This window comes from Falco rusticolus, chromosome 1 (genome assembly GCF_015220075.1).
Source record: "Falco rusticolus isolate bFalRus1 chromosome 1, bFalRus1.pri, whole genome shotgun sequence".
Taxonomy (NCBI): Eukaryota; Metazoa; Chordata; class Aves; order Falconiformes; family Falconidae; genus Falco; species Falco rusticolus.
Genome location: NC_051187.1, coordinates 103685051 through 103698333, shown reverse-complemented (window position 1 = coordinate 103698333; position 13283 = coordinate 103685051). Strand labels below are relative to the sequence as shown.

Sequence of the window (13283 nt, the reverse complement as noted above, 5' to 3'; positions counted from 1 at the left end):
TAGCCAGAATGCATTCCTAGCCAGGGAAAAAAACACCACCAAACAGAAAGCAGAAGCAGAGGACAGTTCTGTGAGCATTTCAGACCCCTCACAGGTGAGGGAGGTGCTTTGCACAGGCACCACGCTTTGTTCTGTGGCTGCACAAAGGCGCAGGGGGCTGAGGGGGTGGCAGGGTCTGCCTGGGGACTCCGCAGGGTGCTGCGGGGTCTGGGGGTGCCTGGGGAAGTGGAACAGAAAAGCAACAATGCTACATCATTTGGGGCAGTCAGGCTAGGGAGAACAGGCAAACTGAAACAGCTGACACGTGCTGAACAGTGTGTGAATAAAAGCGTGATCCCGCCGCACAAGTCAGACGGTCATTTAGTTCCCAGGTCTGTTAGGTCAGCAAGAGGCCGAGTGACCAGATGGTCTGGACATGATCACAAATATTACTCAACATTGCAGTTTTGTCCATAGCAGAAAACTTACCAAGAGGAGAAATCGGTGTTTGAGGTGCTTGTTGGGTTGAATACAGCCATACTGGGGCCCCTCGTTATAGACGGTGCCCGTGGGGTCGAAGAAGGGCACGTAGCCATCCTTGCCTGTACACAGATAGACCTTCTCCAGCTGCAGTTTGTAAGCGGCATTTAGGTTTTGTTCGGGGTTCCAGAGCACGCGGCCATACAGGATTTGCCCTGAGGAGGTCGGGAGGTCAGGTTAAATTCTCCAGTTTGACAAGAGACCCACTGTTGGAGCCAAACGTGCCGGCTCACCTGCCTGTGGGTGTTTTGATTTGCATGTGCAGGTGATAAAATACTGCGCCACAGCACATTCTTGTCATGCTGTTACAGGGCTGTAACGCTTAAAATGCCATTTGTTGCCATAAAAAAGGCAAAGCCAACTCTGAATTTTAGCCTTCTCTTTCAGAAGAACCGAAGTCATGATGACAGAAACATTAGGTATAAGCAGAACAAGCAGGAAAAAGAAAATAAATCCTACCCTTTGAAAAAGCCCCTTTGTAATCCATTTCTGCCAGAGACATTTCAGATTTGGTGGGGTCCATCAGAAACACCTTCTCGTTGTTACAGAGCTGAAACTCTGTATTTAGGGAGTAGACGACGGGAACTGGGCGGTTTGTCTGCTGGAAGGCGATCGGGATCAAAAATCTAAAATGGGGACAGAAAAGGAAAAGGAAAGGTTTAGTTTGGACACACCTGAAGTTACACACTGGGGACCTGCACAGTCCGCGTCACCTTTCTTCCCTCCAGCTTTACTATTTATATATAGCCCAGCAGCCCACACTTCAGCAGTATTCACCCCAAGGCAACTCGCTGCCCCCCACCCTGCCCCAGTTTCCCAGTAAAGATGCAGAGCTCTGTGTAAGCGGCTGCAGCCTCCTCTCGACAGCTTCGATTTTCCTTCTCTCTGGGGACAAGCGAAGGCCATGCGGGCTGGGCTTCTGAAAACCACTGGCTGAGACATACCACAGCTCAGGACAGCCCCTGTCCTGGGAGTCCACGGTCTGGCTAGATGTGATAGAGGAAAGGCAGGCACGCAGATGAAGGCAACTTTTTTTCATAAAGTTTTTTGGGTTTTTTTTGGTTTTGTTTTTGTTTTTGTTTTTTTTTTAAAGAAAGAAAAGCCACCTGCCTTGCGCTCAGGAGTAACAGACCCCACCATACTACAGACTGCCTGGAGCACCCCAACAACCAGCCCAGCTCCTTCTCTCCCCTTTTCCCTTCCCGCTGCCACTGTAGGTGCCACATGCCTGCTGGGACCACACAAACAACCCAAACGTTCTGCTGCTGCCCCGCCGAGGACTCCTCACCGCTCAGGAGCGTGCGCCGTGCAGGGCAGGGGTTTGTCTCCAGGCTCTACCCATGGCTGCGTGGGCTGCACAGTACAGGGGATTAAGAAGATGGTGTACTCTCCAGAGTAGTCCTTCCTGGGAACAGAGAGGAGATGCTGTGGTCACCAAACCAGACTCGAAGCTGTTAACCCAGCTGATGCGTTTGCCTGACATCCACTGTTTTGTAATTAGCGTAAGGAGGCAAGACTAAGTTCATAGCAGGACCTCTCCCTCGCCCCAGAAACATCCATCTCCTCCAGCAGTCAGAGGGGGGGCAAATTTGACCTGCGGTGTTAATCTGACCCTCTGTGCAAGGAGCACAGACTGTAAGAATAAACAGTCACAAATGGAACTAATAACGAAAAGGAATTTTTTATAAAAGTGAACCAACTATTTCTAGATCTTAATATACCTACCTCCACCAAGCAGAGCACTACTGATTAAGTCAGTTGTGGACATGAAATCCTGCTTTTAACTTGCAGACTGCAAAACAACCTTGAATACATCATCACCTCTGCTATCTACCTACCTGCTGGCTTAACTGCTAGAAAAATGCATTTACAAGGACGTGAAATGATTTTTCCCTCTACTTGGACAACCGCTAGAGGAGTGTTTTCAGCCCTGCCAGCAGCTCCTTGCGAGCTCTGCCTCCTGACCGCTCCATGCTGTTGCTGTGGCTGCAGAAAGGACAACAGGGATTCCTCTTTCAGGCCTGGATTTGTTGCACTGCTGCTGCTAACTGCATGCACATTCATTGCCGAAGAAACACATCGTGCTGTGGGAAGCTGCTGAAGGTGGCCGAACCCCCAGTCCTCACCTGTTATAGGAGCTGGTGGCTCTCCAGAGCTGGTAGGGAGAGTCAAAAGTCTGAGCGCTCCACAGCAGCTGCAGGTCAAATTCGATCCCTCCCAGGTGGTCTGGAGTCATTAAAAAAGACTTGATATCTGGCAGGCTGTGGTGCTCCATCACAAAAAGCCCTGGGGTGAGGATGAGGAGGTGACAGGTAAGGCAGAGTACGGGGAGACCCCGTGCCGCACACCTCAACACAGAGGGACTTCTCAAGGGAAGAGGGACTTGTTCAGCTACCTGTGTTTTCAGAACAAATCTGTATTTGTACATTGATTTCTTCCTCTATCAGGACTAACGCTCTCACCTCTGAACTTGGCCTGTGTCTTGAACTCGATAACCAGCCTGCCATCCTCACGGATATAGATCCTGATGATCTGCAGCCGGGCTGAGAGAACGCTGTCCGTCTGAATCCCTGCACAGTGCAGCGAGAAAAAAGCCACACAACACAGTCAGCCCTCAGGTGGGCTCTCTCAGCCCCACGTAGCTCCAGCAGCATTTCAGAGAGCTCCAAAAAGGCATGGTTTAATGTGGATCATTCTCCAGTGAGTCTGCTATACACTTCCTCCGTTATCCACATGTGCCGCCTACGTCTCACTCAAGCATCAAGGAAATAAATATACTGAGCTCTCCCTATGAGTAGCCTGTGAATGTAACTTACTTATTATGTAAAGTTGCAGACAATTGTTTGTAGGTACTCCTGGCCTTAATTCCTGAGGGGCCCTCCATGACCAAAGCTCTGCCAGTCCCCCCTCCACAATACTTAGTGTCACTGCTAGCAGAATAAAACCCAGGGTGAGGCACTGCCTGTTCCTCGTAGCCCTCCGAGCAGCAATATTGCTCAGGGTTGCAGGCACGGGCAGGTTCAGAGCACACACAAAGACTGTGGAAAAGGAAAATTAACAGGCTGGAAATAGAAGACTTGCAGGCACAGGATAATCCACATATAGATGCACGGATGTTAGGTCTATAACCACCAGCAGAGGATAGGAAGGAGTTAGGGCTTGCAGGTGGGAGCACTGCTGATAATATGGGAAAAAGTCCATCCGTGAGAGCCAGGAGGCTGAGGAACATGACTGAGCTCTCACACGAGAATCACTGAAAAGTGTCAGAGAAATCACTCCAAATATCCCACTGAGAGCAACCTGTGCCTGCCTGCGGAGACTGATGAAGCGATAGCTCTTTTCCTGCCGCACTTTCTAAGGCTCAGTGAGAACGGCTCCCATGAACAGAGAGAGGCTGGGGGGAAATGACAGCCCCTTACCAAGCTGACACAGATGCAGGCACAGCTGGACTCAGCCTCCATGCCCTCCACTTCAGTGAGTGCTACCCATCCTCAGGACTGCAGCAGCAGTGCAGAAACCAAGAAAAAGGAAAAAAACCCAAGAACAAACCAATTCTCCCCTACCCCTCCAAATGCCTTGGACCTACCTGTCCTCCAGAGAACAGTATCATAGAAAAAGGAGAACTCCATCTCTGTGTGATGCTCAAGAGAAGCCCAACCTCTTGGCGCTGTCACGTAGATATAGGACACGTAGAGTGGGACGTGGACTGTTAAGAAGGACTGAGCAGAGTCCCGTACCTGTTGATAAAACCCCAAAAAGGTGGTTTGATAAAACCCCCAAAAAGTGGTTATGCACCTTCCAAAGGAGTGACACTGGCCCAGCCTCGCAGCACCCACTGCATCTGTGTTCTGCTCTGCAAATGAAGAAAAAAAAGCCAGAGTACCTGCAAAAGAAGGCTCCTTTTTAGTTCTGGACCATGGATGTCCTAGACACAGGGAGGGTAATGTGGGGACAAAGTATTTCTAAAGCAATATAATGTCATCACTGCAATGAAGACTGAGCATTATTGGCAAACAATTAGCTGATTTGCAAAAAAGTTCTTGGTGGACTGCCATTTGAAAAATAATAATGAATTTCTGGGAAGAAGTATGCAAGCACAGAGGACTCCTCACACACTACAAAACTACGATTAAGTCAGAGGTGACTGCCTGAACTTTCTTTACTTTTACATGTAGGTACTTAAGCAAAACTGCATTTTAATTAAGGGTAAGTGCTAAAGCACACGGGTGTCCTGGTACAAAAGGAGCTGTGGTCACAACTTCAACTCAAACACCCCCCCCCCCCGCCCCCCCCGAGTTTTCAATTCCATGAATTAAAAATAAGCAATTCTGCTTGCTGAGGACTGGCCCTACGAGTATCTGAAATACCACAGCTCTCCGGCTGTACGTACACCAGCTATTATCTGTGGATATTAATATCTATCTGATATATATATATATATCTGTAGATATATTATCTATTATCTGTGGAGCACAGCTGTACTCTGCAAGCCCCTGGAAGAGCTCAGAGAGACATTCCAGACTGCTTGGTGCCAGTCTCTGCATACTAAATTATACAGTTGTTCAGCTCAAGTAGCTCCTCTGGATTTCCACAAGTAATTGGAACTATAAAAGGGAAGTTAACAAAGTATTCCAGACTGGCAGGAATTAAAAGAGATGAGGTTGGCCATAACATTCCGACTGGGAATTTAATACAAGAACCTAAGGAAGATGAGATACTCATTTGAGTGGGATGTACATGTATAATCCATCCATGAGAGGGCAGTGAGACACGTCTAGTAGCGAAAGCCACTATTTTATAGAACATTTTTGGCTTCTGGTCTGCCAGTCAGTTATAAGACATTACTTAAAAATTCCCACGACCTTGCTCCACTGCAGAGTACAAACTGATGTGCCTCTACTCTGTTCTTTGCTCATTTATATTGGCTAACAATACAGTCAAAATTGTAAAAGAACGGAGCACAGCTAAGAATGTTTTGTATTTCCAGCACATCCTTACATTTAAAAAAAATATTTTATGGGTGCTCTGAAGACTGAGAGAATAAAACCTATCTTATTTTTTTATTGTTATTTTATTGTTACCCCAACAAAAATAAATGAATAAAGTGCATTCTGCAAAACACCGCTCTTTTTTAGGTAAAAGTGGGAAAAAGCCATATCCAGTTGTATAAATCAGAACAGCAAATACACACGGACACAAAGTGGAGCTTTGCTTAAGAATTGAGAAGGATCTGTATTACGTGGAAGAGTTTTGGAACTGGCACCTCACCTGGAAGTCAGCGGTGACAGACCCTCCACAAACATCAATTAGTTCAGTCATGTCGTAATAAGCATCAAAAGTCCAGATACAGCTCTTCAGGTTGAGGTGCTTATAGAGCTGGATTGTTTTCGGCTCTCTCACTGTGGGGTCGAACTGGTAAGGGCGGTCATAGCCAGGACCAAGAACGATGCTGTCATAGGTCACTTCATCCAGAAACCCTGCCTCTGGGATTAAGAGACATCAGGACATGGATCACCCCAGATTTTAAAGAGCTTGAGGCCAAGAGGTCCCATTTTCACTCTCAAGTCATGTCACTGTTGTTATACCAGGAACTCAATGGGCTCCTCTCCCTTCATTATCCTAGAGGTCAAACCGAGTACACATGGGGAATGTGTAGGGGAAAACGGGAAATTGTTATAGGAATGGGCTAAGGATCCTAAAACCCACACTTAGCAAGCTATTAATTAAAGGTTGAACTTAAAATTTAAGAAATGCAGAGCAGCGTGAGTATGAAATGAACAGAATGAAGCACAACGATCCCCTGTTCACCACGGAGCCATCACGGGCTGCATTACCCCGAGTGTCACAGACACAAACTGCGTTTTTCCTCTGGCTCTCACATTTACTTCAGCAGTGAATTTGCTTTCACCGCTTCTTGTTGCCATGCAGGAGACTCTGGTGACACGGACCCAATGATCTCCTTCCTGTGGATCCCTCTCTAACCACACGGATACCACAAGACAGATTTGAAAAGCAGAAAATCACCAGCACTCCAGCCTCCTCACACAGAGCAATGCTGCTTAACCCCAGTAAACATCCCCAGGCATCTTATCTCCTCTTCAACTGGGCAACTCTGTTCACTGCTATTAGTAGAGGAAGAGTAATTATTATAAACGTAATATTAAGACAGCCCAGAGGAAGGCAAAGCTGCCTTCTCTCCATTTCTTTACTGGCTTCTCCCTACCATCAAGTTTGGAAAGCAAAGGCCGGCTTTAAAGGTTACCTGAGATGCCCCTGAGGTCTCTGACGGTGACCAGGTTTGAGCAGACATGCTGGTGCCTGTAGATAGACTCCGAGAGAAGGAAATGCAGATTGTGCAGTGGCAGGGTGGAGATGAGGGGCAGCATACCATCCTGATGGGGGATCTGCACTGAGATGTGGATTCTGGAACAAAGAGTGGATGAGACAGTGGAAAAAAAAACCCGCCCCAGCAGCCCCAGCACAGACAGGGTGAGCCTGCTAGTGGCAGCCTTGTATTTAGTCTCAACTACATTCCCCCTTCTACACATTGCTCCTTAAGCTGTCCCACCAACTCCAGTTTCCTGAGGGGAAGGCCAGGGAAGGGTGCAAGGAAGGGTACAGGAGCAGTGCCCTGAGCACCCTGTGCTGTTCAAAAGGTCACGCTGCACGGAGGGATGCGGTTTCAGACCCATCTGAGGTTCTCCTCTCGACCCAAGCCAGCTCCGCAAGTGCCAGGGGCCTGGTGAAGGCCTGCGCTCTCCCCGCTCCAGGCTCCTACCTATTGGGATGCTCCTTGTGCTTAACATCCAAGTACTTCAGTGTGGCGATGAATGACTGTGCCTGGAACCCTCGGGCTGTCCCTGCCACCACAGGGGTGTGACAAATGGCACTGTCCGTGCCTATGGTAACTGCATTGCTTCTCAGGGGGGTCCCCACATGGCCAGCTTTGTCCACAGCCTTGGCCACACAGCGCACGTGGAACCGCCGGCTGAAGTAAATGCTGTCCAGCACCTGCACGGAACGAGGAGGGAGAAACAAGCCTGTGGGTCAAAGACACCAGTGTTGCAACGTCTGGCTGCGTAGCAAAATCATTTTGTCCTGGGGTTTTGAGGCAGCACAGAGGCGAGGCACATGCAAACACTAACCAGGAGCATGCGTGTGCCAACACCTGCTTGGCCACTTGGGCATGTGAGCGCGACTGGCCTCACTACCTACGCCGCAGTAGATGCTCGAGTATGTCGGGTGCTTTACAGCTTCCAAACTCTGCCCACATACTGGGGGGGTGGGGAGGAAGAGGGAGCCTGAGCTGTTATGATCTGCCAGACTCCATCTGTCTCCTGCCACCAGGGATTTACTGAAGTGTCTGAGTGCTTGCAGCTACTTCCCACATCAACAGAAGCTGTGCTTTTAGTAGGCTCAGTGAAGAACAGTGCTAAATTTTCTGAAGCCAAAAGAAAAAAATCCCTAAAGAAGCACCCATGTCTCATGCCAATTCCCAAACCTGAGATTTTAGATATTAATCTCTGTGTAACTGAAAGGCACGCTACCCACTAAAAATATCTCATGCATGAGTAGGCATGGTCTAGAAACACACCTGGATGCCTCAAAAGAGCTGAGACATCACAGCTGGGAGCGCCTGGGAAAAGTCCCCAGAGGAAAACAGTAATTCTGTGGGGCAGGACATGAACAGTCCGGGTAGAGCGAGGTGTCAGGCCACACACAGAGCAGTGCAGCAAAACGAGTGCCTGAAGGAACAGCAGTTCATCCCACGAGCTATGCCCTGCCTGCAGCTTGAGCAGGATGCAGGGCAAGCACATGGTCCCACAGCCAAACCCTGGTAACACAGGTCATGTCAGCGTGCAGAGCTCTTATCCAGGCACAGCCACTTTTCCAGGTGCATGACTATCCAATGGCAGGGATGCAACCAAATTTCACACATGAGTGAGTGATCGATCACACAGACGGACAGAGCTGCTGCAAGCCCTCCCTGCCTTACACCACACGCTCCTGCACCTTCGCCATGCCGGTACCTTGCCACACACCTTATGGTTGACGCTAGTGAATGGTGTGTTGTCACTGATGGTTTCAAAAGGTGACCTGGCTCCGTTCCCATCTGTGGGGGTCGCGACTTCCCAGCTGAACTGTATTGAAGACTGGTTGATCCCAGCTTCGCTGCAGCGTTCCTTCATGGCTGTGTATTTGGGGAAGTGAGGGTCACAGGGAGTGACACAGATGAGCGGATAGCCTGGGGAAGGGGATTTCTTCGCGCCGTCCTTGGTCACTTCTTCCACCCGGTCGTAATCAGCCAGAGTGACAACCTGTATGGATGCAAGATGGCAGCATTTACCTGGGGTAGAGGGAAGGGGCAGAAAAGGCAATCCTTCCCACATGCTCCAAGCCGCTACATTACTGTAGCTCTTAATTTGATTTCAGAAATCCCACTGGGGTTTTCAGTCTGTACTTGAAGGGTACTAAATCACAGCCATTGCAATGGGCAACTCACCACGGGAGGTGCTGGTAGAATCAAGCTCCCTGCTGCCTCCTGATCCAAAATAGTCACTATTGCAGTGCTGGTATCTCCAAGAACAGCTTCCACCGGATCATCAGGACCCAGCACCAGAGAAAAGGACTCGTGCCACTCCCGGTCTTCATTCGACATGATCTCCACCTTAAATATGATGTGGTTCACACCTGTGAGAGGAAAGGCAAGAGAAATAGAGAGAATTCGATTCATCATCAAATATTGCTCTAAAGTTCTCATAAAAAACCTGCACAGCTGGTCTAGGCTAGGACTGCTGAAACTTTATGATAAAATATGCATTATAAATTTTATTTCCGCTCATTGCTACTAATAATTTAGCCCTGTCCACACAGCAGTCTACTCTATACATAAAACTTCAGCTATGACAACTGATCCAATTGATCAGGTGACAGATTTACTAGCAGATGCCACCTGAGGATTAATAATGCCTGTCTAGTAAAAATCTATGATTCAAAGAACATCCCCACCTCTGCTGCGAGCATCTGTGCTCTCCCCTTCACACCAGTATGCAGAACTTTGCTGAGGGTTTCTTGGTCCAGCAACATGGTCTGAGCTGCTGCACTGGATCCTGAAAGATCTCTGCTGAGCCTTACATCCCCTGAAGACCACTTTATGCTCACCTGCCAGATGTCAGTGCTTCTTTCTCAGTTCTGACCACCGTTTAACAGTTCAGCCTTTTTGTGTAACAAAATTACAGCTATAGCAGAGTGCAAGGCTGCAGCCCAGAAGAACCACACTTTAAAAGACCACACAGTGATATGTAGTATATTTAAAAAGTGTTACCAAAAAACCCAGAAAAAAACCCCAAACCAACCAAACTCCAGATCCTTCTTACCCAGCAGGGCATTATGAAGGGATAAAATGTAGTACACAAGAGAAAACATGGGAAGATTTGGGATAGCCTTCCAATTTTTTCAAGTGATGTTAATTCCAGCGAGCAGAAAGTCTCAACCATCTCTGTCTCCTCAGGCACTGACAGTCTGCTCAGCAAAGAGCTCACCACCGCTTTCGTTCCCTCGTTTTTTTTCATGGCCCCCCTGCTCGGGCAGCAGCTTGGCACTTTGCTTGTTGAGCACTGGGCTGGTGCTCAGAACACCGGTGTGCTTGACCTGAGAACGATCAGGCAACCAGAAGGGCAGAGAGGGGAAAGGAAATGTCTAACGCGAGGGAAGGGGGAAAGACTTGCACCCCACTTGTAACACGCTTAAAAGCCGGGTAGGTGTTTCTTCCCACAAAGACTGCGATGAACCCAAGATCAAACCCCACATCAAATCTAAACTCCAAAATCTAAGGGTATATTATGCGTTCTTACAACGAATGCAGTTCACTTCACCAGGAGCAGACAGACCTGTGTGTTGTGTTGTAAACCTTATGCAAACAGTCGCTTTTTCCAAATCCCCTGAAGACTGCCCTTCAATCCTCCTTTCTGACATACCCCAAATGTCCCTGGACATGCCACCACCTCTAACCTTCCCTCCAAGGACCCTTTACCTGGACTGAATTTGAGCATTCGACTCTTGGGATAGTAATCCACTCCCGCCTGAGCTGAGCCATCGCGGGTGCTACAGCGGACTTTTGAGGTCCTGTTCTGATCCCCTCTCCGGACCACCTTGATGTTTAAAACGGCAACACCCTCTGGGCCAGGCGGCTCCCGCACTTGGTACGCAGCTTCTTCAAACTCAATGGTGGGTGCTACAGAAACAGCAGTGAAGAAAAAGCCTCAGGTTTGCACACTGGCTGACTGTTTATAGCTGAAGAGCATTCAGCAACTGAGGTGAGCTAAGCTCAGCTCCTTTTAGATTTTCAGAGCAAGGGCCTCCTCAAAGCCAGGGCCAGCTGCAGCTGGAAGGGTTGGATGTGAACTAGGGCAAGGGTGGGGCAAACCCCAACACATATGGCAAATGATTCTCCCATCCCCTGCCTCCCACTGAACCACATGCCCCCAAACCCATGGCACGTGATGGTGCTACAGCCCCATCAGCAGTGACACCAGAGGGACCTGGCATCCTCCTTCTTCCACATGGATCTCTCCAGGCTGTGACACTGTGGAGGGAAGGCAACATCTCCCAGGGGAAGCACGGCAACTCCCTGTGCAGCTGCAGGGGAATGGGAAATGGGACAAATGGGGGGGTTCGAGCCATTGTTATTCAATCTCTCCCTTAAGACCAGCCCCTTGCACAAAGCCATTGCATCCGAGATCTGCACACAGAGCTGTGACCACACGACTGAAAGCATTCATGTGTACTAAATTAAACTGCTAAGTGTTGATGCAACTGTGCTGACTACCTGGGAACGTGCATCCTACACTACAACCACATCCTCATTGAGCATCCTTGCTTACCATCTTCGTCATTGGTGACAGTTATGGTTGCCACGTCCATCTTCCCAACCCTAGCTCCACTCCAATGGTTTCCAAGTGGACTACCAAGACAGACCAGGAACTGCTCTTCTGGTTCAAAGGCAGAGTCATCACTGATATAAACACTGCAGTTCTTCACCTGAAGCCAAGTAAGCAGGAGAAAACAGGAAACATTTGTAAATCTGATGAAGCCACCTTAAAGGCCACACGGTACTTCACTGTCTAGGGTTTAGTGTCCGAGTACTGTCAATCCTGGAAGAAACTCTTATTTTCAAGGCTGTTGCTTCAGTGTGGACAAACCACACAGTTCTGGGATAAGACACAGCGGTGAAGACACCTGCTTCCACAAACCAGCAGCTACAACAGTCCTGAGTCCTACCGGCGCAGACAATTTGCATATCACATTTTAATCAATTTTATCATGAAATAAACAACCCTTTCAGAGTCGTGTCATATTTCCAGGAGCAGAATTTGTGACTTTAAGCACCTATGAGACGAGTTTGGATAACCTCTGCCAGCTCCCTCTGACAATGCAGAGCTGAGGAAGAGATGTGAACCTCTTCCGTCAATGGTTCTTCATTGTTCCTCTAAGCCAGGTTCAGCTCACCTTCTCCCCTTTCAAGAAAGTGATGCGAGACTCCTCTGCATTTCTTCTCTCTGCAAAGTCCTCCATGACCTCTGCTGTCTGGCTCTGGGTGTAGCACCTGACCGAGGACTCATAGCTCAGGTCCCCAGTGCGGAAGATGGGGATGTGCAGAGTACCCTCCTTCTCCTTCACCGTGTACGTATCCTTGGTGAACTGCATGCTTGGTACTGTAGGAGGTAATAAAAAGGGTCAAGCAGTGCTGAAGATCCAGAAAGACAGGAGCTAATGGAGGCAGATATACCCTGGGAGAACTGCTGCATGGAGCCTGGCAGCCAGGGGATAAAACAGCAGCTTCACTGTGCCTCAGTACAGGATTTGGTTTCAAACAAACAATGACTGAGCCACCTGACTCCAACAGCTGACGATGCTTGTTCCTTCCCTACCATTTTGGCGCGGCTGCAATGTGCTGGAGAACCAGGCAGGGCCGGCGGTACAGGGATGGTATGTTTGCGAGGTGTGTCAGGAGGGGACCGTATCAGGGCTCAGTACTGAAATGGATGCTCAAAGCATTATTCTACTGTCTGCGGGCAGACACGGAACAAACAGCTGGCAGCAAGGAGGGCAGACATCAACAAACGATGCAAAGGCAGAAATTATTATAACTACTACAGAGTTAGATTATACAGTGTGTGCTTTCCTTAGGCAAGCAAACACAAGAGATGTTAAAAGACAAGAGAAAATAAACACGTGGTGAGATTTTCTCTCATAGTGAGGGGGGCTTTAGCTCACAGAAAGCATGGAATGTGGCCAGCTCTGAGCGGAGGAGGCAATGCGTGGCTGAACGTGCGGGGACACTACAGGAAAATTAATTCTGCACTTCCATAGACTCCAAGCTCTTGTGGACAGTGAAGCACAGAAAGAAACAGGGCTGCCAAGTGGAATGGGATGATCAAGGGGCTGGAGCATCTCCCGTATGAGGAAAGGCTGAGAGAGCTGGGCCTGTTTAGCCTGGAGAAGAGACAACTGAGAGGGGACCTTACCAATGTCTGCAAATATCTTAAGGGGGAGTCTCAGGAGGATGGGGCCAGGCTCTTTTCAGTGGTGCCCAGTGACAGGACAAGGGGCAATGGGCACTAACTGCAGCACAGGGAGCTCCAGCTGAATGTGAGGAAAAACTTCTTTACTGTGAGCATGACAGAGCACTGGGACAGGCTGCCCAGAGAGGCTGCGGAGTCTCCTCTGGAGACATTCAAAACCCACTTGGACACAATGCTGTG

At 48.9% G+C, this 13283-nt stretch overlaps 1 protein-coding gene across 1 annotated transcript in view; it reads right to left on the bottom strand.

Moving 5' to 3' along the window:
* Positions 1-13283, bottom strand: part of FRAS1 (Fraser extracellular matrix complex subunit 1) — a 174163-nt gene that overhangs the window by 3118 nt on the left and 157762 nt on the right. Inside the window, exons 58-71 of the mRNA XM_037392849.1 lie at positions 12028-12233; positions 11403-11559; positions 10553-10753; positions 9023-9210; positions 8562-8837; positions 7298-7530; positions 6782-6942; positions 5788-6002; positions 4106-4256; positions 2982-3089; positions 2646-2805; positions 1808-1924; positions 979-1145; positions 469-674 (exon numbers count right to left, since the gene is read on the bottom strand). Of these exons, the coding sequence (XP_037248746.1) occupies positions 469-674; positions 979-1145; positions 1808-1924; positions 2646-2805; positions 2982-3089; positions 4106-4256; positions 5788-6002; positions 6782-6942; positions 7298-7530; positions 8562-8837; positions 9023-9210; positions 10553-10753; positions 11403-11559; positions 12028-12233 (2546 nt within the window). The remainder of the gene's footprint in view (positions 1-468; positions 675-978; positions 1146-1807; positions 1925-2645; positions 2806-2981; positions 3090-4105; positions 4257-5787; positions 6003-6781; positions 6943-7297; positions 7531-8561; positions 8838-9022; positions 9211-10552; positions 10754-11402; positions 11560-12027; positions 12234-13283) is intronic.